General features: G+C 51.1%; 1 protein-coding gene across 4 annotated transcripts in view; it reads left to right on the top strand.

Moving 5' to 3' along the window:
• Positions 1 to 26513, top strand: part of LOC108942194 (neuron navigator 3-like) — a 207489-nt gene that overhangs the window by 165163 nt on the left and 15813 nt on the right. For 3 of the 4 annotated variants that reach the window (XM_029252127.1, XM_029252128.1, XM_018765340.2), the window contains exons 12-24: positions 3678 to 4067; positions 4695 to 4814; positions 13644 to 13791; positions 14493 to 14769; positions 15195 to 15879; positions 17110 to 17550; positions 17770 to 17811; positions 18823 to 18977; positions 19081 to 19272; positions 20091 to 20143; positions 20754 to 20777; positions 21198 to 21275; positions 25734 to 25817. In XM_029252127.1, the coding sequence (XP_029107960.1) occupies positions 3678 to 4067; positions 4695 to 4814; positions 13644 to 13791; positions 14493 to 14769; positions 15195 to 15879; positions 17110 to 17550; positions 17770 to 17811; positions 18823 to 18977; positions 19081 to 19272; positions 20091 to 20143; positions 20754 to 20777; positions 21198 to 21275; positions 25734 to 25817 (2689 nt within the window). The remainder of the gene's footprint in view (positions 1 to 3677; positions 4068 to 4694; positions 4815 to 13643; positions 13792 to 14492; positions 14770 to 15194; positions 15880 to 17109; positions 17551 to 17769; positions 17812 to 18822; positions 18978 to 19080; positions 19273 to 20090; positions 20144 to 20753; positions 20778 to 21197; positions 21276 to 25733; positions 25818 to 26513) is intronic. The other variant, XM_029252126.1, reaches the window with a different exon arrangement.

Genomic DNA, 26513 nt, shown 5'->3' with positions numbered 1-26513 from the left:
TTGCCCTTATGCATGCAATACCTCATATTCATGTCGCTCCCATTTATGATTTATGATTGCTGTTGGTAAACTAAGGTATCATTTTGAATGAACAAGCTCACTGCCTGGAACTTTGTCTTTGTTAGTCCGAAAAAATTTGATAGGCAGCCGAGCGAACGAAAAATGAGACTCGGATGACTCAGAAAAGCATGAAATAACTGCAGGAGCGTGTGGTTGAACATAAAAGTGTTTTTGTGTTTGAATTGAACTGAACTGAACTGAGCCAAAGGTGCAGGATGAGCAGTTGGACCATGAGAAGAGCGATCCTGTTCAATGGCTCTTTGAATGCCGTTGAGGTGCTGCATGTCTTGCTGCCGCTGGGCCTTCGGTGCTGTCCAACATGAAAGAAACATCAGGGCGGAATCGTCAGCCTGACAACGCATCATCACATTGTCGCATCGCACTGACTACCGTCCCCTTTGCGGAATGCGGTCGGAGACGTGTTTGGGATGAGAAGGAAGCAAATGACAACTCGTGCAATGAGGGGAATGACAAATGGCAATCGTGCGTCGCCTGGCAGACCGCTGCCGACACTGCCGCTCCAGGATGTCGATGGGGTCGCCGGCAGAGAGCCATTGGTTCCCGAGGGGAGCGACTCCCAGTGACAGAGCAGGCTATCCTGCGCTCGGTCATTCAGATGCCTATAAAGGTGTCGTGGAGAATCGAAAGACCACCAAAGAGATGCAGCTGAGCGCAAGGCCTTCACCATGTGAGCGACACAAATGGCATCCTGCAGGAAATCTTAATTTACGTTTGTTCATTTAGCTGATGCTTTTCTCCGAAGCAATTTACCGTGTTATGTTACTTAAAATTTTTTACATATTTATACAGCTGGGTAATTTTACTGGAGTAACTTAGGGTAAGTACTTTGCTCATGGGTACTATAGCTGGAGGTGGGTTTCAAACTTGCAACCTTTGGGTCCAAAGGCAGCAGCTCTAACCACTACACTACAACCTCTCCCCTTAATTCTTAAAGGAGCCCATTAATCTGGATAGGGTCATTTTAAAGAAACATTTTTGTCTGTATTTTTATTCCCATCACGACCGCCGATGTACATGGAAACTGCTTCGCATAGTTTGTTCTTTATGACATGAGCTCGGTGACCCAACCGTTCCGAACGTAGGGTTTTCAACCCCTTTACCTGTTTGTGGCCAGCAGGAAATTGAGCCGATTTGCTGGCTCTGGGGTCTCAACCTCCTCTCGTTGGGGATGCCTTTGATTCCAGACACAGTACCCAGCTCAGTAAGCGCAGACTCGCCTCTCAGTTTTTACCAGTGCTGTGGAGTTGGAAGCAATTTTCGGGTTACTGGAGTCAGATTCGGAGTCAAAGGTTTTGTGTACCGATTCCACAGCCCTGGTTTCCATCTCCTTTTTCCTTTGGCAGCCGCTCTGCTTGTGGGAACGGTGCCCATGTGCCAACGTTCACAGAAGGTGCCAACATTCTCACAAAGTTCTGACTATTGTTTTTGCCTGTTTTTTATTTCGAAACATTTGTACCCGTCTCACTTTTTGGCTTCTGCTCTGGGGTAGGCTGGCAGAGCTTCTGGTTCACCTGTGCTACCTGCAGAGCGATGAATTACGTTTCCTCGCCAGGCATGTTCCGCCGTCCCGTACTTTTCCACAAGACAGCCTGCCAGGTGCGCCAGCAGGTACGGGGAGCCATGGACAACAGACAGGTGTCCTTTTTGAGCCAGTAACCAGTAACCAGGCAGGGCAGCTCACCATGGTGTGTGGGGAGGGACGGGGGAGGGATGGAACTGACAGATACTCACTTATATGAGTATGGGAGCAGTTTTAGTGTATGAGCAAAGACTGTGGCTGGGCTGTACCGCTGCTCTTGTTTCACACATGCGGCCCCAACATTCCACAGCCTGAAGTCCCTTCATTGTCCTGTGTGTGTAGTACAGGTGCACGTTGCACAATGAAATTCTTGCTTGCGTATGCGTCCCTCGTAGACTGTAACGGTTATAACTCCTAACCAGGCAATACATACAGACAGTAAATAGAACAACAGTACAGTGCAACTGTACTATAGGTTGTGGTGCTAATAGTTCTGTGCTGATACAGGGCAACCGAGGTCTTCAATAGCCTGTTTGCCTTCCCGAGGTGTCCTCTGTCCAGTGACGCTGAGCTGGGACCTCACCACCCTCTGCGGTGTTACACTGAGTCGGTGCTGTATCACGATGTGGCAGTTGAGCCAGGATGGAAACTTTGAAGCTGTACAAGTTGATGAGCGGAGATGGAGACATTGCCGCATTGATGGGCCGTATTGATGATGGCTGACGTGTCGCGTCCACTTCGTGTCCTCAGTGATGGAGTGAAGGTTAGAGAGTTTGCCGCAGAGCTGTCTGCACCTGGGTCTTGGCTCTGTCTACTGTGCTCCTCTCTTTGGGGACAGGGGACAGTGTGATGACGTCCCTTTGTACTGGATGATAATCCGTGCAGACTGCGAGGCCGAGGTGCCGTGGATTCCGAGCGCTCCGTCGCTCTTCGTTGCTAGAGGCACGTCACAGTAGTTCTGCCCTCATCGAGCAGCTGCTGTTGCATCCCTCAAGGTGTGTTGAAGCTTCTCTTGGGTGTAAGGGTGGAACCGTCCACCCGTCTGCAGTCAGCACTGTTCACACATCGTTTCTCTTCTTTCTTCCGTTTGCTGGTTATTTCTGGGGGATTAGCAGTGATGTATGTGCTATTATAAAGAAATCATTGAGGTTTGCTGAGTTTCCCAGAATTCAGTGCACGCATTTGTGCTTTGTGCATCAGTGTATGGCTGTGTGTGTGCGCGTGTGTATGTGCGCGCGTGTACTCCGTGGAGCAGATGTCACTCCACAGCAGCGGGCCGCCACGCTCCGGCAGCTTTACAACGGAGCTAGACCTCTAATTCCCACTGCTCTCACTTTCACCACGGTGCAGGTTGACAGCTCTGTGAAAGGTCACATTGCACATGACATACTGGACATGCACAAATCATATTTACCTGCATATGGAAACAGTGAGATGTGATGTAATATTAGGTAACTATTTTATGACTTACACTGGCATACATTCTTTACCTTATTTTACTTTGCTCATAAATAAAGTTCAGCAACTGCAGTGCCCATTTTACAGTTTGAATTTAAAACCTTTTGGTCACTGTCCATCACGCTGCACCATCTCCTCCACCTTCAGATATCCAGAAGACCCCCGATCACTGATTTACGTTAATGTTTGTAGGTTTACCTGATCCTTTTCTCCAAAGCGGCTTAACAATATTTACTATTTTCTACAGTAGTGAAAATACAAAGTGTACAGGGTTAAATTTTACCATGAGCAGTTTGATCAAGGATCCTTCACGTTTCAACTTGAAGAGGTAAAGGATTGAGAGTTTTGGGTTGAATCTGAGGAGGTGTCTTCTGTGTCTGCAAAGTCCTACATCTTAAAGGTTATGGATTGACTTGCTGGAGAGATCTGGTGGCCCTGTGCTGCGGCTCCAGTGTCACCTTACCCTGGGCGGACGCTCTGGTGTCAGCACTGCAGATGGGCACCGCTGCCAGACCTATTGATCCGTTTTCCTCCAATCCCTTCTTTCCGGAAAGAAGCGTGTAGCTGAGCTGCCCTGACAGTTTCTCTTCCTTTTCTTCAAACTCTTCTGCCCCATCAGCACCTTGGAGACGACCTTTGACAGCACAGTGACCACAGAGGTGAACGGGCGCAGCATCCCCAGCCTTGGCAGCCGCTCCTCCCCCATGTCCTGGCGCCTGGGCCAGTCGGCCAGCCCCCGTCTCCAGGCCGGCGACGCCCCCTCGCTGCCCGGCGCGTACGCTGCTCCGAGGGCAGTACCCGCAGGCCGCTTCGCGCCCACGGACCCCTCTCGCTTCATGTACGCGGCACCCCTGAGGAGGGCGGCAGCGGGAGCGAGAGGGGTGGAGCTGCCTGAGAAGGGTGGCGTGGAGGGGGTCACTGAGGTGGGGGTGGAGTCGGAGGTGACCGGCTACGTGAGCGATGGAGACATCCTGGCAAAGAATGTCAGACCGGAGGAAGTCAGCAGTGGGTAAGAGATACTCAGATAGCAGGGTGTTTGTAAACACAGTGTAATATTTCCAGTATTGCATAGCTCTCACTGAAGCAGCAGTAAAAGTAAAGAAATTAATCTTTTCCGAAAACATATGAATATTTCATCTAATACATACATCTTGAATGTGCATGACACCTTTCAGTGTTTTTGTGTCACTGGCCAACGTGTGACGCTGCTGTGATACTTGTCCCTGGCTTGCAATCTCAGCAGCGCCACTCGGTGGCCAGTATTAGAACATAATGACTGTACTCTGCATAGCAGTCAGTCAGTTTTCATGCAGTCAGTTTATTACTATTGCCGTATGTAGGTCTGGTTTATTGAGCCCCATCTTCCTGTTTGACGGGTACAGCAGAAGAACAAAGGAAAAAAAAAGTTGCTAGATTTAGAGGTGTGGAGAAGTGCTGTTTTCTCATGGCTTTCTCCCTCTCTCTCTTTCCCTCTTTCTCTCTCTCTCCCCTCTCCCTCTTTATCTTTCTCCTTCCCTCTCTCCCATTCTCTCTTTTTCTCTCTCTCCTTCCCTTTCTTTCCCTCGCTCACTCTTTTTCTGTCTGCCTACTCTCTCTCTCTCTCGCTCCATGCCTCTGACTGATTGTAACTTTTTAGGTACCTGACAGACGGGGGTCTGAACTTCTATCCTCAGAACGCAAGCCGTGGCCCTGAGCCGAGTGCAGGGCGCGACCCCCACCAGAAGGCGCTCGGAGACGTGCAGGTGGATCCCGACAGGTAGGAGACGGGTTCAGTCTGTCGCTGCTGGCACGTGCTCCCCCGTCACTGTGGCATGGACCTGTCCTCTTCTGTGTGATTTTTTTTCTGACTCAGACCCCACTCCTCTGTTCACTTCGCTCCAGATTTCAGGCTCTGTAACAGTCGTGACTTATTGTGCGCTGAGCAGCGAGGGGGAAAACACAGAAAATGTTTTCACTCGACTCAGGGCTAGTAATCGTGGAAGCGTGAAGCCTTCCGAGCCCTGCTGGAATGTCTGAGACGTTGGACTGTTGGACTTCTCGCTTTCCTGGTCACATTCACAGCTCTGTTCAATTACGAAGTCAGTGAATCCATACCCCCCCCATACTCTACCACTCAGTGGCATTTCTATAATTTTTTATAAAGAAACGATCGTTGGCATGTCCAAGGACTCATGAAGTTGGTTCCTAACATGAGCAGATCCGCACTTAATATGTAGAATCACTTTCCTGCCTCTTTGTCCGTTCTGAAGGGGCTCAGCTGCATATTTTTTTTGTAAATGGAAGAGGCAAGAATATGGAAGGTGCATATTTTGCTGAAGATGATATGTGTGTTCCAGTGTGACAAATAGTCAAATAGCGATGAGGTAGAGACACGGGTGCCCATGAGCAGCGCTGAGCAGCGCAGTGACATCGCTGACTGAGCGTCACAGGAGGGCAGCTCTTTACATCCGAGGTGGAGAACGGGAACGGTCTGGTGCGTGAGAGAAGAGTCGGGATGGTGTGGACTCTGTTTACACTGGAAATCTGCAGGGACAAAACGTGAAGAGTTTGGAAGGGGGACAGAACAGGAATGTTGTGAGGACAGCGCGGCGACGCCCGTCTCGGAATGTCTCGCTCGTTGTCCCTCTCGATGTGACTGTGGTGACAGCAGGTTTGTAGGCGCAAGCTCCTGCTGGACTGCAGGCCGTGCAGCAACCTAAAGCCAGCGCTGAAACTGAGGTGCGTCAGCGATGACGACGACTCCTCAGGACAGGCGTGACTGCCACATCTTCGCTGTCCCCAGCCCCACCCTCCCATTGCTGTTCCCAATCATTCGTTCTTCTCAGTGGTTTCTCCCCAGCTGCTCTCGTAGGAATAATCAGAACCGTTTCCCCAATGTCAAGAACGTCCCCCATTCCTCGTTTCGCAAGCCTGAACCGGCATTCTGCTGATGGGGCCGTTGAGCTGCGAAGCTGCTGTGACATCCCTACGACTGGTGTTCGGGAAAGGCCCGGCTGGGTCTCGTGTTCCGTGTTGCGGTGGCACCCTGAGAATTTGCATAAAGAAAAAGCTTTGACTCTTGATGAATCGATATTGCATTTGTTGGCATTGAACAGCACTGCAGTGGATGTTTCTGGACTTTCAAGACTTGATCTGGCGCTCTTGTGTCATAGACGGCAGGGTCAGGAGTTTTCATCGTCAAAGGCGTCCGCTGCTGCTGTTGCCCCATCAGTGGGAACACTGTTCTGGCTCCGCTGCTCATTGGCTTATCCTTCCCTCTCTCCTTATGAGCCTAAGCTTGCGATCAGGTTCGAGGGGGGTGGGGAGTCTTTCGCAAATAAAATGTTCCTTGGGGGGTCTTTACCGTTTTGTGGTTACCGTCTGCTGAGTCGCTCCCTGGGCGTCCGCCCAAGACCGCCAATGTAAATGTGTTTTTGCCTGAAAGCGTCAAGCGGAACGACAAGTTGAGTGGGGTGGGGTAACCATATGGCGTGAAAAGAGATTAAATTACGTCAGTTTACTACGTTAGGGGCTGTGTATCCGTATGCCACCGTCATTAGGGGAAGCTGGAGGGGTGGGACCAAATACGCCTTTCAAGCTCCGGAGCATAACTTGTAAGGACCGTAAGGTTGTCGGTTCACATCCAGGGACGTTCCATGCAAGGTAGCATTAACATAAGTCTATACAAAGGCTGTTGGGTTAGCTTTGTTCCATAAAAAAAATCCAGTTGTGTTGCGTATCTCAACAGCTCCTCTGAGATCGGCACAAGTAAAAGGGACTTTTTCTGTGCGTTGTTTAAGGTGAAAAAGCACGGCTTTGGATTTTCCTTAAAGGGTAGTTTGCGATGGGTTCCTCGGTTACCGCTTCACCTCCGGAAAAGTCCGCGCAAAAGAAGGGCGAGAGGAGCCTGAACTGTGGCTCCATCCTTTTCACTATCACATTGCTGTAGTCTCCAGCACTTTGAGTTCTCGGTGGGCAGATTTCGCCGCTGAGCAGATTTAGCGGAAAACAAGGCTTTCCTGGGGACCTGGGGGGTGTTGGGTGGGTGGAGGCACGCAGGTGTGTGAAGCAGCGATGCACCACCAGCACTGCAGCGTCAGCATTTGGAGGCTTAGAGGCTGCAGCCTTTCTGCCACGTCGCCAAATTTTTGCGATTTTATTATTATTTTTATTTCTTTCTTTTTTAACAGATTTTCTGAACTTCCACACTGCTATCATGATTATGCTGTCACTATGCTGGGAAGTTATTCTGGTTGGAGTTTGCAAACACAGGCTAATAAATGCCAGTTCTCGGGAGGAACTTAACTGTTGATAGACAGTGAGTCACACCGATTGATCGAATCGGATCAGATCTGTTGAAGTGAGACTTCAGCTGATCATCTCTTTGCTACTGAGGTCAGAGGCACAGTCACATGATCATTTCAGGTCGGCTTTCTTTATTCTGCCAACAAGTGAAGAGACACACATGAGTCTAGATACTAATTACCTTAAAGCATAATCCCCCCCCCCCAAAATAATAAATAAAGTGTCATGGGCTTGGTGTAATATGTGCTTCTGGCACATGGTCTCTACCAGACTGTCAGGGTACTTTGTGTCAAGTGCCGACCAGTGCACCTTTTCTGGGCTGCGGCACAGAGCAAGATGGATGCTTGGATCCTTGAAAGTAGTCGAGCTGTAGAACAAGTTCAGTGATTTGTATGAACGATTGCTTGTCTTCGTCACCTCATGTGACCTTCACGAGTCTCTGTGTGTGTTTAATGGTGTGTGTCGTATGTGTCGCACGGCGATGAACAGACCCCCAAGTGAACAGCGGAAAGGAGCGACTGCATCTCTGCGGAGCGTCTCCAGGGTGGAGCCAAGAAGACGAGGGGGTGGACTGTAACCTCTCCATCCCCCCACCCCCCCGGTGCTGTTACCGTCTTTAATCTTCCTATAGTCTCCATCTGTAATTAATCATAGTCGTTTGGACTGTCCCTTTTCCATCTGGGAAGTGTGTGCCCTTCTCACAGCCTTACTGGTGAGACATGCTCACCAAGACCATCCATTATTCCGTTAGAGTTTCTAAAGAGCAGGGTGAACTTCAGGGTCCATCTCTGATTTAGAGTCGGCTCACGCTACACGATCATAGGAAACTGCGTGGAATGTTTTGCATCGGGTGGTGTGAAGTTTTTGCCTCTGAATTGATCTTGTGTAAATAGGTATTTGTACGTGGTCACAGCTGAGCGCACACGCGTGTGGATCTCTGTGCGTGTTGACACCTCCGTTGAGCGGTCGCGTCATTCGCTAGTGGACTTTCCTCCCGCAGAGTCATTTCGTTCAAACCCATCCACGCAAAACATTCTCCGACTCGGGCCAATTCTCCGCGTAGCGACCTTTTCTAAAGCACCGAACGGAGAACTTTAACCGCACATCTGCAGAGAATTCCAAGAAGAGACGCAGCCCGTATGATTTCTCAGCGTGTAGAAGTGCGGAGCGCGTTGCTGTAGCCGCACATGCGGCTTCTGACAGCAAGGCTGCCGGGTTATTTGAACTCATTGCGCTTCATGTCTTCAAATTTCGAGATCTCCCGACGCAATTCCCCAGCTTCCAAATTTGCTGCAACATCCTGCTTAAACAGCCTCTCAAATCAAACAGTGCGCTGTTGAGCAGCGCGTCTATTTGCACTGTACAGCGATGTACAGTGAATTATACATGGTGCGCGCAGATCATTCAGGGACTCTGAATTTTACATGAGGAGATTTTTCACAGCGGGCGGAAGCGTCACGCGCCGTCGCCTTTTCGACGGAGCCCTTTGCCGGGCCGTTCGACACAGTAGGAGATATTAGCCTGCGTGGAGAGGGTGCGTCGAGCCTGCAGCTTGAGCGGTGCACCATGGTGCTTTTTCTCAGTGCCAGGAAGTGCGAGGTCCTGTAGCGCTGCAGCGGAAGTGACTGAAAGAATGGAGAGAGACCCTTTATGTACCACGTTCCCAAATGTTCCCATTTAGACTCATCGGTCCGGAGGCCCACGGTGCGCGTTTCACTCTGTTCTGCACCCTGTGCACCGCAGTCCTCTGCTATGGCACCGCCCTTCCTCTCCGTGAGGATCTCCGCAATCGGCCTTCGCTCGTGATACTGGGTTCCGCCTCCGGTACGCGACGGGTCCGTCGGAATCGTCACGGATTAGAGTCGGGAGTTGACAGCTTGAGATGAGCAGTAATTAAACATTCCGTGAAGAGCGGCTGCCTGTCAGATCATCCTTTATATAGAAGATCTGCCGCTCCTATTTATTGCTCCCTGTTGACTCTCGCTGAAGACAAAATGTTCCCAATGATCTTCGCATTAATATAGGGAAAACGAGCGCTCTTGGGAGACGGAACATCACGAGTACCCGGCACGTGGCTCGAAACCGTGGTGACGCGACTGCCGTCAACCCGGAGTGTCAGCACTCATCACCGATGGTCCTTCGTGCTGCCCTTGACACAGTTCGCCAAGGACTGCTGTCATTTTTTGTTAGCTGGCTCTCTGACGCCTTCTCACGGGGTGGGTGGGGTGGTGGAGGGGGCACCGAGAGACACGGGCAGCTGGGGCTCACGGTACACTGTCAGAACTATTAAAGCACAATATGTGACAGTCTTAGCGGGGTTTTCCTTGCGAGGACAGTGATTTGTTCACACATTCGTATTCGATGAATTCGAAATGCGGGACCAGAGCGGAGGGGAACGGTCAGCGGTAACTGCTTGCGCTCACCTGCTCCTTCATACCCTTATACCTTTTTTTGTCTTAACTGTATCCGTTAAGTGCACCATTCTATTAGATGCTTCACTTGCTCAGTAATGCTGATAATTCATTCGTGATTCGTCACTCAATCCAGAGTTGTGCTGTAACTAAGGGTAATTTTCAGGGTAATACCAGTCGAACTTGAACCTTGCCTCGAACTCTCCTGTCTGGTCTCACATACACGGTTGCTGCTGTGCTCAAACCAAAAAAGGCTCCTGCTTCTTGTTCCTGTGAGCTTGAGCGTTGTGTGCGACTGAACGCAGTCGGCGTCCCGGCGAGGCGACGAGAGCAGTGAGAGTGACTCAGCCTTTTAAGCGAGGGAGCTGAATATAACTACCGCCACGAAGGGCCCACGGAGCCTCTTGTGCTGAATATTAATTCTGCTTTTCCCTGGATGACAACTGTGAGCCCACTGCGAAGCCAGAAGGCCCGCCCCCCGCAGCTCGATCGCTCCCATTGCAATATAATTAAAGAAGTCATGCTGATGCGTCCTTCCGCTGGGCTTTGGGTTGCGGTGTTGAAGCGCTGTGCTCAGATCCCACAGAACAACAGATAGGAGCTGTGAGATTTCCCACATCCGTTGTAGGACAGTGTAATGTGGCTCAAGTCTTCCAATTAAAGGCCTCCAGTCATGTGACATCAGTCAGTGGGCTCTGGGGGGGGTTCTACACTGCCAAGCTCTTCTCTCTACTTTTCTGGGAACGCCTTCATTCGCAGCCTTTCGTAGCCAAAGTGTGTTTGCGTTGACTGTATACGGGTACACGTGTGTGGCCAGGCATGGGTACGAAGAGCCGTGTAGTGTAGTAAACTATAACATGGTGTACTATACACACCTCTCCCGGTGCGATGTGTCTAGAAGTAGGAGCCTAATTGAATGATCTTCTGGGAACATTTCAATGTGACGCCGGGTGATACGCTGTTTAGAGCGGAGGTTCCTGGTTAGAATTCCTCTCGATCAAGGTACTTACCCAGAACTGATAGAGTAGGAATGTGCTGTTGGAAAAATGGGCAAATAGCCGTGAAGTGGAACATCTCACTATGTTGTAGGTAGTGAGCTGGACTAGAGAAACTTGGGTTGTGATTTGATACCCTGAGTCATTCTTTAGGGCTCACGTATGGAGGCCTTCGCTGGTAGATGAAACCAGTGTTTGAGTTGGATTTGCTGCTGATGGGTGGGGGGAGACTCCCAGTGCAGGTTGCTCATCTTCATTAGCTGTCAGGTATGTGTTCGGCTCACACCAGGCCTTCTCTTTGATGAACTGCGGTCCCCCCCCGTATTGTCTGAACGCCGGAGCGGTCTCCAGGGAGACGTGTCGTTTTACAGCCACCCCCCCACCCCCCTGTGGTGGTGCAGGCTTTTAAGCGTGAGCAGTGGTGCAGGTGAGTGCAGTTTCAGAAAAGCTGTGAAGGCTGAACATCAGTGACCTGACACAGGGAGGCGGTTGCCTTGGAAACCTCAGAGCTGGACCATAAGAAAACCCCAGTGAACCTGTGACTGTTCCTGAGAAGAGAAAATCACAGGAAAAACCAGACTTTGTTCATCACTGTTTATTTACTGGAATCGTCTAAGCAAACAAATAGAAACTATGGTAAAGTTCTCACACCGTCTTCTTGTGAAAGAATTTACCGATTTGCCTCTCCAGGTGAGAGTCGATGTGCTGCAGAGCCTGTCCTGGAAGCACAGGGCGCAAAGGTAGTGGTGCTGCAGCCTGGATGGGACACCGGTCCATCGCAGGGAAGACGCACGCGTGCGCGCACGTGCACGCTGACGCACGCTCCGTACGCACGGTTTAGAGTCACCGGTTCACCCGAAACACGTCTTCGGACTGCGGGAGGAAACCCGTGCAAAATACGTACAGACAGAGCCGGGTTCAAACCTATGGCCAAACAGCCTGCGAGGCAGCAGCCTTTACCCGCTGTGCCGCTGTGCTGTCCTTGAAATAGTTTGTTTTTGCGGAAATTTTGTCAAGTTCTATAGACAGTGTTATTGGGAAAGGACTATAAAGTAATAACTACTCTTTTTTTTTTTTCTTCCCATGAAACTGAATGACATGTGTGTATATTTTTTAAAACAAATTTTCAGTGTTAAGCAGGCGGAGACGTCCTACTTACAAACGAACACCCAGATGGCACAGTCAGCTTAGCCTGTGGGAAAGGCTTTATTTGGAATCAGCGTTAGAATGTCAGTCTGTTCATGGTTCGCACCCCCATCAGCCTGAGATGCTCTTGATGAGTGAAAGGAGAGGGGCGGGTGGGTACTAACAAGTTTCTGAATTGGATCTTTTATCAATTGTTGGACTGTCATTTCGGTCGTGTAACTAGCGCCGTGACGGAAGTCCCTGTCGGCCCGGTTACCAGCGACAAAGACGCAGCGTGGGAGACGGGGAGCACTTAGTTTGGCAAAGTTCCATTTTCCTTAAAGGAAAGTTGGAATTTGTGTGACACCGCAGCTCTTAGACGGGGAGACGAGGTGTTTCATCACCCACGATCGCATTCGCTCGCTTTGAGGCGAAACGAAAGAACGCATCGGTGGAATAAAGAGTAGTGCAAATCTGTCAGTTCTGCTCTGATGGCGGGGGGGGTGCGCTGCGCTGCGCTTTGTTTCTGCTGGCCACAGTGATTCTGGTGACAACGTGTGGTACCCCTCAGTACTCTAGGGTAGGGCCCATCTGTTGGAAACAGACACTGAGGAAGAAGATCCTTTGAGGGTGTCGTGGGGCTGCGGAACTCGCTCGCTCTGTGTGTGTGTGTGTGTGTGTGTGTGTGACTAACAGTGTAAGTCACTTTAGACAAAGGTGTCCAGTACAAGTTAGTGATTTTGTGTGTTGTCTTGGAGAAGAAGTGGTGCTAATAAATAAATATGAGCACCAGGTGATTCATTGGCTTCATTAATCGATTTCAGTACATTTTTCCTGCAGGACAGTTGTTCATGTGGCTGGTTCACTGATAGAGGGTTCAGAAAGGCTCTGCTGGCTGATGGGTGACAGATAATGAGTGAGGGAGGGTGAGTGATGCTCACTGGCCTTCTGGCCCAGAGGGTCTTTGTCTCCCCAGCTGAGACATTCAAGAAGCACCATTCGGAAAGCAAACGGATCCTAACAGATATTAACTGAAGGTGAGCACTGATGGATTCTGTAAGGGTGCCGTGTGTGTGTGGGTGAGTGAGTGAGTTATTCCATTAACTTTCAGGTGTGTGAACTCCATCACACAACAGGAGGCACAGAAAATGAGACATGAATATAGTTGGGCTGTAGTGGATAATAGATCAACTTTTCCTTTCCCCTGGTCCACTCATCCCGGCGGTCTGCTCATCCCCGTGGTCCACTCCTCCACATAGACTCACAGAGCTCTAAGGCCAAGCCGTTCTGGGGGGAAAAAAAAATAGCAGGAAACAAGTATGAATTCACATCATTCATGGAAATCACCTACAGGTCAATAGTGGTCTAATTAAGGTTTAAAAGAGCAGTGCACACACACACACTCACACACACACACACACACACACACACACACACACACACTCGATGTACTAATTAGATGTGTAAAAAATGAATGATTGGAGCAGCAGCAGCAGGAAAGAGGCGGTAATTGGAAATTGGCACATCCTGGCTTTCGGCAGGATGCTGGGATGCTCTGATGGAGCTCTGTCTCCGGAGACGGCGCTCCCCAGTAATGAGGCAGGACCCCCCCCTCCCCATCAAAGGAGCACTTAGTTGGGAAGTGAACGACTTATTCAGATTCTATGCGCTTGTACAGTCGCGCTGCCTCTTTGCTCTCGGCCTATCGCTCTCCCTCTCGTGCGTGTGTGTGTGTGCGCTTGTGGATCTCTTCACCTCTCCGTTTCTCAGCGCTCCCTGTTCCTCCGCCAGCTGGGACGACAGCAGCTCCGTCAGCAGCGGCCTTAGTGACACGCTGGACAACGTCAGCACGGACGACCTGAACGCGCCCTCTTACCGCGACGTCACATCTTCGCCCCGCAAGACCAAAGGGCCCCAGGTGCGAACCGAGACGAACCGAGCGCGCGTCCACCCGTCCCTGAGAGAGCGAGTCATTTATCCGGTCCATGTCATTGTGCTCCGGTCGCTGTTGTTCTTCATGTAGCCTGATGTTTGAGAAATGCCTTGAAGCTCTTGATAAGATTCTTAATGTTAAAATATTTCTTGTGTGTGTGTGGAGGGGGTGGGTGGAGATCTTGGAGCACAATGTCTAAAAACGGTGGGAAAAAATTACCTCGGCTGGTTTTGACAGATCCAATAGTAGGCTGTCATTTTCGTTATAGAGTGCGACAATAGCTTGATGGATTTGCTCCTCGGCCGAGTCGCCGCGTCTCCGGTTCGTCGGGCGTGTCGTCGGGCTCCGTGTCGTTACTGATGATTAAGACTTGTGTTGCCGGCTCCCGTAGGGATGAGGGGAGGTGAGCAAGGTGTTCTCCTGAAGAGCCGCATACTGACATGTTGCAGTGCGACGGTGTGACATCTTCCTCTGCCCCTTGGAATGATGGGAAAGAGTGCTGAGTCAGCTCTTGGTTCCCTAGCAAAGGAGGGCTTACGGGGAGCATGGCGAATTTTGTTTGTGTGTTTCTGCGTGTGTGAGATGCTGACGCCGTTCTGCCCTTGGACGTGGGGCTGTAAATGTTTACTATGCCGCATCTCTCGTTGATTTGCATTTATTTTCGTACCGACTCGCCGCTGTCTCAGATGGACCCCCCAAAGCGCACGGCCCTCGACCACGACGGCGGCAGCACCTGGGCCGGGACAGATGGCCTGAAGACGGAGGAGGAGGAGGAGGAGGACCAGGGCGATACCACGGAGCCAATGTCCAAACGGAAGCCGTCCTCCCCTTCCCCGGGACAGTATGAGGACGCAGAGCGGCTGGGCCAGAGGACGTGTCTGTCCCTCTCCCACACGGGATCCTGGAGGCGGGGCATGACTCCCCCCAGGACCAAAGGCACCCCAGGGACGCTGAAAAGCCCCGGTAGGCATCTGTGAAGCCAGCGTTAGTCACACGAAGCCTGTGGAGATGAGCTGTGAGCTCAGAGTGGGTGAAAGTGATAATTTCATATTAACGTATTAATTTATTAACTGAGACACGTGGTGAAGACAGCGGGGAGAGAACTGTGCTGCTCTTCAGTGCTCTTCTGCTGGACTCTCAGCGCGTTTCGCTTTGCTCGGCAGCTCTCTGTTTGTCTGGGAGTGGGAACGCCGAATGCGACGTGTGCGTGCGCGCACACGTTTTTCTCATTCCTCCCTTTTCAGTCCTGCTGCTCGTGAGTCAGAGAGACAGCCAAATATTGATGCACGGTGCTAAATGTTCATCAGCTCTGTTCGGGTCACCGGTTTGTCCAAGCAGGCAACTCTGGGGGCAACAACTCCGGTCCAATTTGTCTCTCTGTCTCTCAGGTAAAACGGATGATGCCAAGGCATCGGAGAAGGGCAAAGCTCCGCCCAAGGGATCCGGTGTCCAGCGTTCACCTTCCGATGCCGGCAAGAGCAGCGGGGACGAGAGCAAGAAGCCCCCCTCAGGGATCGTCCGGCCCCCTACCACCGGTTCCTTTGGGTTCAAGAAGGCGACAGCCAGCCCGGGCCAGCTGGTCACAGCCAGCGGGGCCACGCTGACCAGCGGCTCATCTACGCTGGGGAAGGCGCCCAAGTCTTTAACGTCCGGGAGGAGCAACGGTGGCGCGACCACAGGAGGGCGCAAGACCAGTCTAGATGAGTCGCAGCCGCAGGATGACGGCGCGCTGCTGGGTTGCGGCAGTCCCCGGGCTCCACTGCAGTACCGCTCGCTGCCCCGGCCAGCTAAGTCCTCCAGCAGCGGTGCGGTGACCCGGCGCTCAGGGTCCAGTAGCGCCGACACTGCTGCTGCAGGCAAACCGGCCGGTGCCAAGCGTCGGGACGGCGGGAAGGTGGGCTCGGGTCGCTCCAGCCCCGTCACGGTCAACCAGACGGACAAGGAGAAGGTAGCCGTGTCCGACTCGGAGGCTCCTGGCCTGTCGCCCAAGTCCAGCCCCACCTCCACGGGTCAGTCTGGGCTCCGGCAACCTGGGTCCAAATACCCCGACATCGCTTCCCCTACCTTCCGCAGGTCAGAACCGCTTCTTGTGGTCATCTGGATCACCCGGTTTTCTGAAAGTGTCTATTTTCTCGGTTTCCCTCCGAGACGCGTTTGCTGTAATGAGAACGAAGCAAAATTCACACAGAACGCGACGCAACACTCCATTAAACTACTGGGAAAAGTCTTCCTTTGTGAAGGCTGCATTTTGTCGCCTCTGCTGGTGACCTTGAAACCCCCTAAAGGAAACGAGGCAGGAAGTGGGCAGGAACGCGAGCGTACGCGACGGTCCGTCGTTTTCCGATTTCCAGTTGCTACGTTAACGTTCCTTCTCCATGCCTCGCGAAAGCTGGAATAAGAGAAGAGTGCCACCTTGTGTCTCGTCTGTGTAAATGCACATGAAGCAATTTCCCTGACACAAGCAACAAAGGGTGCTGCGGAGAGCACTTATTTGTCCTGTGTACCGCACCACCTGGTCCGTCGGGGGTACAGTTAAGAGGGCGGCGACGTTCTCCTGTTCGGCCGCGGAGGTGCGATTTCGAGGCCGAGCCTCTAGGGGCAGAATGCCGGGAGCGCACCGGTACACGGACTGTCGGGCACAGACAAATTACTGCGGTTCTGGGGTGCGGTGATGTTGCAGTCACCACTGCTAATCGCAAGCATTTTTGCTCAGAAGGACAAAAAACATGAGAAGTTTCAGCGAACCGTTGACTTTAGTACCTGTAGCTCACAGGAAGCTCATCTGACCGGTTTGGCTGGTGATGAGCAAATGTAACCGTAACCACCGTGTCACTAGAAGCCAATTGGGCGATTGGGCTTTTTCACGTTTCCGAGAGTTTACTTGTGTGCACTCGAATACCGTCGCGCCGGCTGGATTGTTTCCTCGCTCTACTGAGAAAAGTCGAAAGGGAGATTTCGCTCCTTCCGGCGATGGGCGCTGTAACTGCTGCTGTAGGTCAATGCGGTACATTTGGTGTAAAATTGTCAGCTCAGTGCATAAATGTATTACTTTACACTTTGGTCATTTCTGGACGCCCTGTACGTGTGTGTGTGTGTGTGTGTGTGTGTGTGTGTGTGTGTGTTCCTCGTTTGCTGAAGAGCACAGTAGTGGATGTACTTTAGACAGTCTTGTTGTGAAGCGCTGTGTTAACAAGAGGTGAAGCGAAACTGGTACCGTGGTGAACGCGGTACAAACGAGCCAAAATGGCTTCCACGCCTGTGCTCCCGTAGTCCCTCGTTACGAACACCTGTCTTCGCTCTTAGGTTGTTTGCCGCCAAGGCCGGCAGCAAGGCCAGCTCCCCGGGCACCCCAGACTCGGGAAAGTGCCCCTCGCTGCTGGGCAGCCCCCACGGCACGCTGGCGCGCCAGATCAGCCTCGACTCTCCGTCCTCGGGCACCGGCAGCCTGGGCAGCGGAGGGCACAGCGGCGGCAGCAGTCCCCTGTATGGACTGGGCACCGGCGACGCCGCGGGCGGAACCGGGCAGTCGCCGGCATCCAGCCCCGCCTCCGCCCTCTCGCCGGCCCCGGGGACCAGGCCCTGGGCCCCCCTCAGCAGTTCGTCGGCCGGCAGCAAGGACACGCTGGGCTACCAGAGCATGAGCAGCCTGCCCACCAGCTCCGAGTCCATCGACCTCGTGGGCCACCACGGCTCGGCCCCCCGCGCGGCCAGAACCGGCAGCGTCAAGTCCACGCTGTCCGAGGGGTGAGAGTCCGTCGCGTGTCCAACTAGGGCGAAGTGGCGTGCCCTACCGTGTAGAGAAAGGTGGCCGCTGATACCTTCATAGCTCATCGAGGCTATGTGTGCAGCGTGTGACACTCTGTGTACAGTGTGTGTACAGCGGTTCGCATTCTTAGCGTTTCCCGTTCGTCTCGCCCGTTTTGGTGCCATAACCGATGTGTTTGTGTGTTTTAATTTTCCCAGCATTCCACTGGACAGGAACACGCTCCCCAAGAAGGGGCTGAGGTACAGTTTCCTGTTACTGTTGTTTCCTTCTTTTACTCATTATTGTCCACTGTGCCACTGCTTTGGGTTCCACACGAAACCTCTTATATGAGCTGTTTGCTCTATAACCTGATTGCTGCCTCTAATATGGCTTTCGCTCCTCCAACCCTGCCGGAGGCCATTCCTCCTTTATACCCGGTTCGGCCGGATGTCGGGGGAGCGGGCCGGCCGGGCCGCGCTCGAGCTTCCGGTGGGTCCGAAGGCAGAGTTGCGAGTGCAAGTCTTCCCTTGCTCACCGTGGACCGTGCTGCGATGTTCAGAACATCCCCCCGGTGTTCAGTGTAGCACGAACGCGCAGCGAAGGCTCAGATGAGTGGCACAAGAGGAAATAAAAGGAGACGGGTTTTCTGGGTTATTATTATCGTTCATTATTATCATCATTCTTCTTGTCTTTAAAAAATGCCTCGTTGTGCAGGCAGTTAGCGTGAATGGCTCAGCTTAATGGGTTTCTTCGAACCCGGTGCCTCTGAAAAGCTCGGGCACAAACTAGGCGCATTGCTTGGTCTCAGCGTGTCGCCGGCAGGACTACATCTCGCAGCTGACTCGCCTGTTCCCTGCCGGTTGCATTCGTGCGGTTGGATCAAAGTGGTACATGGGTGCATTCGCTCCGACTGTGGCACCGTGCCCCGGTGGGTAGCGGTGGTGCCGCACAGCTCCCGCACTATGTGTTTGGCTTGAATCTGCGTCGCATTATGTAGAGCATGCATTTTCTCACGGTGTTTGCGTGGGTTTCTGTGCCCTCTCGTACCGCGAACGCAACATGGGTTCACTGTGACCGAGGGAACTTACCCTGCGTTGTGAGTGCACACGTGTGTATGGCACAAGAAAGCCAACGGCACCATCCCATACACACACGCCTGCTCTGTCACATGTTTCAGATGCTTCCTGCATGCATAAGAGTATGGTTTTAGGACGGTTTCACTGTCAAACGCACCGTACCTAACTGACCCCGCACACCTCTGCTCCGCACAGGTATCCCCCTTCATCTGGGCAGATGTCTCAAGAGGAGGGGAAGGAGTGGCTTCGCTCGCACTCCACAGGGGGCCTGCAGGACACCGGGAGCCAGTCCCCCTTGTCTCCTCCTGGTGCAGCCTCCACAACGGGAAAATACCACTACTCCAACCTGCGTGAGTTTTCTGTCCTCATGGCTGACTTTGTGCAGATGAGGCCCTTAGGGTTGTGAGGTCTCTCGAGGGTGTGTGATGTATTGCCAGTCATGTGCTCTCACAGTGAGCCCCACCAACCCGTCCCAGTTCCCCTTACCCGGGACCAGCATGAGCCGCTCCAACAGCATCCCAGCCCAGGACTCCTCGTTCGACCTGCGCGGGGAGGCACACGCGCTGGGCGGCAGCGCCACCTCCCTGGAGGAGCGCCCTCGGGGCATGAGCCGCTCGGCATCTTTCCGAGACAGCATGGAGGAAGGTGGGTGTGTGTGCCGCCCCTGCCTCGCTGTTCCCGAGAATACACCGGGAGCCCCATGCACACCTGCAGTTGGAGCCTTTGAGATTCCTGCTTGCACCACCTAGTGATGCTCTTTCACTGAGTGTGGAGCGGTAAGCCAGGGACACACTTTTCCCACCTGTCACACCAGTGGATGCCAATTATGTTCCACCTGCAGTGAATGGATGGTGTCACTCCGGGGTGTCAACCCTATTTTCATACAGCTGGACAATCGGGATTTGCGTTGCCTGCCGTGGGCCGGTTTTGTTCACGTTTGTTCAATGACAGAGACGGCGAGTAGCAAGCAGGGTGGGTGACCATTGTTCACGGGCATTGCACCATACTATATGGTACTTGTAGAGGCTGTATTCACCTTTACTCCTGTAGCGCTGTACACTCATTCTCTGTTGTTAATTTGTTGTACTCTGTTTCACTCAAGTAGTTTGATATATTAAGCTGCAATGGAGAAAAGTAGCAGTCAAATGGGGAGGGGGGTTATATTTGTTCATTTATCTGACACTTTTCTCCAAAGCACCTTGCGGTATTAAGTAACTTGCAGTGATTTATCCCTGTACGCAGATGGGTAGTTTTACCATGTGAATTCAGGGTAAGTCCCATGGTCAAGGAGGCCCAGGACTGTGTCCCGAAGTCATGGCAGTGGCTCCTAGCACTGTGCTACCTGCTGCTGAACTCACCTGGTGTTTGCTTGAGAGTTCCACTGCCTTGTTCAGAAGAATAAAATGCTTTCTTCATGGGACCAATTAAATGTAGCTAACCCTGCCTGTCCAATCTCTCCCCAGTCCATGGATCATCTCTGTCACTGGTGTCCAGCACATCCTCTCTCTACTCCGCTGTGAGTCTCTCCTTGTTGCCTAACTGCACAACTGCTTACCAGTGATGAGGACCAGGCCTGTGGTCTACTCTAGCCTAGGCCAGTCTATTCTAGTGTAGTCTTCTGTAGTTTACTCTGAATAGCTGTGGCGTTTCTCTTCGCTGTGTGTACCGTGTGTATCTGAGTGCTGTGGACAATAAATAAATGCTGAAAATACTGATTATTTTTTTTATCGTAAGGCAATAGTGAACAGCTAGGGAATGTACCGCTGAGATTGTTGTAGAAATCCTTCATGCTCTTTATCATTAGGTGGGAGATGTAATAAGGCATCAATGCCAGCGTTCAGTGAGCAGCAAGCAGAATTATGCAAATGAGTGATTTTTCCAACACAAACAAAGACAGCAGGTTTGGAAAGAAGTCCAGTGAAATGCTGCGATGGCACAGCAGGCATGTTTCACAAAGGCCAGCTGAGTCTTAATGTGCGTTATCGCTATTTGAGCACAGTCTGACTCATTTGGTGTCCTTTTATTTATTCCGTCTGACCACAGCCTTACGAACGTGTTGGTTCTGATGAACGCAGCTGTTGTTATGCCCTGATATTGAGAACCGTTTTCTTTTCTCTCTCTTACAGACCGAAGAAAAGGCTCATTCGGAAGTAAGAACCCCTACTTTTCCGATGAGCACACACCAACATTACTGTAATACCAATCGGTTAGAAGATGATAATATTTTATTCTCTCAAATATCAAGTTGCCTGTGCAAAAATATGAGCAAAAATGCCAACGCTCCCTCAGTGCTGAAGATGCTGCCAGAAAAAGTATAATCTGGGGGGGCTCTTAACTTGCACATACATGTTTGCTCTTACACTGCGCTGCACTATTCCTAGAAAGGTCCTAAAAAGTAGGTGGGCTGGTTGTCGCCAGGAGCAGATAAACCCATGTGCAGCAGTAAAACTGAGGAATCCGAGTAGACTTTTAGTGAAACAAACATTTTGGCTCCCGAGTTGGTGCGCTCTTCTGTCTGCTGGGGTCCCTCGGTGCAGGAACGCACTAAAAGGACGTCCTTGTGCCAACAGCAAATCCGCAAGCTGCGCCGTGAGCTGGACGCTTCCCAGGAAAAGGTGGCAAAGCTCACCTCTCAGCTGTCATCCAACGTAAGTCACGAGCTGCACCCCGTTACCATCATTACCTTGCTTTACTATGGGACGCAGTCACGGGCATATCGCTACTGCCGTTGCTCTGCTGATTTCTTCACTTGTCTAATTTGACTTCTTCTGGGTGCTCTTCCTGACCGCGGCGTCAACGCAGCTCCTCCGATGAGCCGAAGGGAAAACGACGAGACCGGCTGTCGTTCACGCGTCAGTGTGTGGTGATGCTTGATGGTTGACCGAGCGCCAGTGCTGCGAGATGCGGAGCGGTCGCTCCTTGGGGCACCTCCTCGAAACAGAGGATGGCCACGCCTGCCCTCTGGGAAGCGGCTCATGGAGCCGGGTCAAAGGGTCGCGCGAGGCGCTGTCGGTCGTTCTTCACCAACACTACGGCTCTTTCGGTCTTCGGTCTTCTCCACGTATGATCAAAGTTCAGCTTTTTGTAAAGTCTCGCTGAATCGACTGCGTGGGGGTGCGTTGGGCTGTGTGGGGCTGCGCAGGCTTGATAAGGGAGCTGGCGCAGGGCCTTTGAAAGTGTTCTGCTTTGTTTTTAAATGGAACAGATGGAGCTTTGGAATGAAGGGTTCGCTCTTCTGAAATCACCGCGGTGCCCGGTTCTCAATTTGCAATTCATGTTTTCCTTTTTTGCTGTGTGGAGTATCAGGATTTGCTTAAAGGTTGTCTAGTGTGTGCTGTATACCGCATAAACCATGTATTCTGCTTCCAACAGCACGACTTCCCTGGCATGACTGTAGTCTGTGGGTAGCGGAAGTGATCTTTAATACTGACCCCCGTTGTTGAGTGAGATCCCGGTGTCCCTCAGAGCTGCTGAATCCTTCCCAGCACTCGGGAAGGGTTTCAAAACACATCTTTCAAAGCAACTTCTCTCTTGAACTCCTTTGTTCTCCTTGACCCTGCAGCACATTATCAGTCACTTTTCTGTTTCTGTGGGCTGGCAAAAACTGTCTTTTTAGGCAAACTAACTGTGCTTGAAAAATGATGTCTGCCCCTGTAATCCAGCTTCTGTTGTGAAATTGTTTTCTCCCAGTTGTGTGTTGCTTTGGAGGAAAGCATCTGCTAAATTAATAAATGTCAATATCTGACCACAGAATTCCCTCTTTTTTTGTTATGTAAACATACAGTACTGGGATGTAGTACTTTTGTACCGGGGTAAACGCCGTAGTACTACAAAGGAGAGAGAATAATTCAGAGTGACACAGTGCCTCCTCGTAGCTATGCTGTACAGGACAGATGTGTTTTCCCTTCGGGGAGAGACGGGCTGAGCGCACTCATCTGTCCTTGAGAAGTGTTTAGTCTGAATATGGGTACAAATTGTCTAATAAAAGAGGATAATTTCTGAACTGCTATCAAGGCTGAAATGAGACATATTAGTGTGGATGAATAAAAATCGGGCTGGTTGCTCCACTTCGCAGAGAAAAGTGTCTGAGCTCTGCTGCTGTTTTGGAAGTTGAGCCGTATGGTACAGCCGATTGGTGAATGAAAGCGGTGAGATACGTGTGTCCTGTTCTTTGGAGCGTTTCCATTCAGTGTGATTAAGGTGGGCGGCACGGTGGCACAGTGAGTAACACTGCCGTCTCACAACACCTGGGTGGTGTGAGAGGACATGGGTTCAAACGCCGCTTAGTCTGTGTGGAGTTTGCATGCTCTCCCCGTGTCTGTGTGGGTTTGTGCTCTGGTTTCCTCTCATATTCCAAAGACATGCTGTTTAGGTTTAGCCATTATGTGAGTGATGGAGAGAGTGTGTTCCACTGATGTATGGATGAGTGATCCGGTGTAAGTAGTGTATCTAGCAGTCTAAGTCACCTTGGTGAATAAGGTGTGTGGGCTGATGACACTACATAGAGTTTATTGGAAGTCGCTTTGAAGAAAAGCATCTGCTGAATAAATAAATGTAAGTGTAAGGTGCACACTCCATGACTGGACAGTCCCTGCCGAAGGCTATGGGTGCGAGGTGGTGTTCGGCCCCTGTCCAGGGGAGCTCGCTCCGTTCAGCTGCACCCCCACCCCTTTTCCTTTCGGCCCTTTCCTCCTGCCCGCTCTGTCTAGCCGCTCCATTGGCCCCTCCCTTCCTCCCGGGGCCTCCCACTTTACTCTGGTAGTTAGGTCCACACCAGTGTGCGCGTACGCGCATGTGGGTCACAGGGATGAGCAGCGGGAAGTCGCTTGAGGACCGAACGATCGCCTCTGCGGGTTCACTGGTCTGGCGGTCTCTGAATCGTTACCCCGCTTTCCAGAGACACGTGGGAACCGCAGGGACCACTGGATCGCGGGACCGGCGGGCGGTCCCACGGCCCCCCCTGCGACCCGACAAGGTGGGGACGCTGTGAGAATCGTAGGAGAAGGACAGACTGAAGGGCTGATGGTAGTGTGCATCAGTCCCAATGCGTTTCAGGAACAAGGGGTCGGGAAATGCGGCGCAACGTAAGTTCGGAGCAGGGTGGTGAAAAATGTATAGCTTGTGTCCTATTTATTACATGTGGGTAGGTGAGCAGCAGCCAGAATGTGATTGAAATTCATTGTAATCATCAACAGAACAAAGAAGAAACAAGATTTATTAATGAGAAAACGAGGAACTTTGTTCGTATTCTTGTTTTTGTCCGTTCTGAAGCATGCGGAGTCTTTGGTTTTGCTAAACAAGGGGATTATTACTTGTCATAATTGTTTTATTAAAAGTTTCGCTCTCAAGCTGTCTGGTAACTTGCCTGTTTTACACATGCTGTGCTTCACAGTCTTGGAAAGAACTGTATATGCTGATTTTTTTCTTTTTTTTTTTTTTTTTTTTTTTTTTTTTTTAAAAAATGTCCCGTTGTGCCAGATTGCTTTGACTCTGCATTCCAGTTAATCACATTTTGCACAAACCCTTTTGTTCCTTAACTGATACAACTCAACGTTTTCAGACCATAATATAAATTTTAGATTGTCGAGTACAGCAGCACTGACAAATAAATCTTTGTACGACTGGGATGGTTGGAAGACAAATTACACAATGCAACAAAAATATTATGTCTTTTTTTTTCATTTTCCGTTCAGTTTTGTTACATTAAACATATTTTTGACATTAGTTTGTACAGTATGCCAGTTCCTAGGAAAAACATTCTGGGACGGCTGGTAGTGTAGCAGTTAGAGCTGCTGCCTTTGGATGCAAAGGTTGCAGGTTTAATCCTCATCTCTGGCTGTAGTACCCTTGATCAAGGTACTTATGCTAAATTCCTGTAGTAAAATTACCCAGCTGTCTAAATGGGTAAACAGTTGTAACCTTAACATTGTAAGTCGGTTTGGAGAAAAGCATCAGCTAAATGTAAAATATTCCACATTCTTGGAATTAGCAAATTTTGGTGAATTTTGGCACCAGTTTCCAAGCACCGGATATTCCAGTGCCTTTTAGGATCTGATGCTTGCTTTCAGTGCTTAAGTACCTTCTGGAATGTTCTGGCGCCTCTAGAATCTTCCAATGTCTGTAAAGTACCGAAGTAAACTGACACTAGAAGAACGAATGCTGTTTTTGTAGTCAGTAAACTTGAACGAATCATAACGAACGCAAACATCGACATGAATTAGAACTTGAAAAATGCAGTTGCGTTGTGCGCAAAATGTTGTGAGGTCAAGCTGCCGAAAGGTAGATGTGGGACGAAAACCGTCCCCAGGAAAACACACCCAACTCTTCATAATGACCTGTCACCTTCCGCAGCTGTTCACTTGCAGTTTTCCAAAATCTTCTTCCCCCTCCCACTTTCGCACCCGACACTTTCGCACATTACCGTGCTTCCGGCGGACAAATTACAGCGCGTCTTCATGTGAGACGTCGGGGCCCCTGGCTGAGGAGTTTGAGACGCGTGATTGTAAAGATAGGGTGAAATAATATAATTTTAACACAACATTCATAAATGGGTGAATAATTAATACCTTAACATTGTAAGTTGCTTTTGAGAAAAATGTCAGCTAAACGAATGTGTAAATGTCTAGTTATGTATAATTACACAATAAATGTCACGTAAAATTCACACGCAGCAGCTCATCGTGGCACATGATTTATCCGAGGTTTCTTTCCAAAGCGACTAGTGTTAAGCTACTTGGATATGACCCACTTATACGACTGGGTAATTTTACCGGAGTACTTTAGGCAAGTACCTTGCTCGAAGATACTCCGAGGAGGGATTCAAACCTGTAACCTTTGGGTCCAGACGCAGCAGCTCTAACCACTGTGGTACCAGCTGCCCCAACAACACAGTAAAACCTTTGCACGCTTCAGAAGGTTTACCCCACCGGTTGTCGCAAGTGAAATAGTTCCCCTTTGAGGATATGCGCGGTCAGGGCTGTGAGATACCACCCTTATTTACCGCACTCTGTTTTCACACATCAGTTGTGGATCTGCTGGAAAGATGAGATGTCGCGAGTGTCATTCGGCAGCGCGTTTGACGGAGTCCTGTGCTGCGCTCTCCGCAGGCTCACCTGGTGGCAGCTTTTGAGAAGAGCCTGGGGAACATGACGTGCCGCCTGCAGAGCCTCACCATGACCGCCGAGCAGAAGGTCCGTCTCCGTGCCGCCGGATCTCTCCTCGCCCGCCCTCCTCCGCCGCCGCCTTTCGTGCGCCTCGCTTCCCCCGAGGGAAACGGCTCCGTTGGTTGAATGCTGTCGTTTGTAGTCCGGCACGAGACGTACCGCGTCAAGAAAAGTAAATGTAACGCGCAAGCAGGTTCGTCGTCTCGGCCGAGTACGGGCCGCAAAGCTGTTCGTTTCTCATACATGCAGACGGTTCCTCCAATTTATAAACGTTCGCGAGCGTTTAAGAAGAACGGTTCTCAAACGGGGGTCCCGTCAAAGGCCGTCCGCGTTCAATTCGCGTTCGAAGCCGTGATTTTCGCCGGCTGCTTCCATCAGCCCCTCGATAAAGCTGATGGCTTGCGGCGGCTCTAATCCCTGCGGAATGAAACGGATGAGCTTCCGCGGGGACGTCTTTGCCAAACCGACTGCGGTGCCCAGCTATTCGTTTAACTGGAAGTTTCCGGCAACAGCCTGCAAGTCCACGTTTGGAACGGTGCCGCTCCTTTGCGCGCGCAGACTTGGGGCGAAATCGGCAGCGCTTCTTCACGTTGGAGAGTTTTCAGAAAAATAAAGACTAGCAAAATATAGGCTCTTTGTCCCCAAACCAGTTCATGTCCTTTCTGCAGTTGGCTTTAAAATAGTCGGTATATCGCAATCATTAAGAAATGCGTCGTAAATATA

Source organism: Scleropages formosus, chromosome 5 (assembly GCF_900964775.1).
Source record: "Scleropages formosus chromosome 5, fSclFor1.1, whole genome shotgun sequence".
Classification (NCBI taxonomy): domain Eukaryota; kingdom Metazoa; phylum Chordata; class Actinopteri; order Osteoglossiformes; family Osteoglossidae; genus Scleropages; species Scleropages formosus.
The sequence above is the reverse complement of the archived record's forward strand: the minus strand, read 5'-3'. Positions and strand labels throughout refer to the sequence as shown.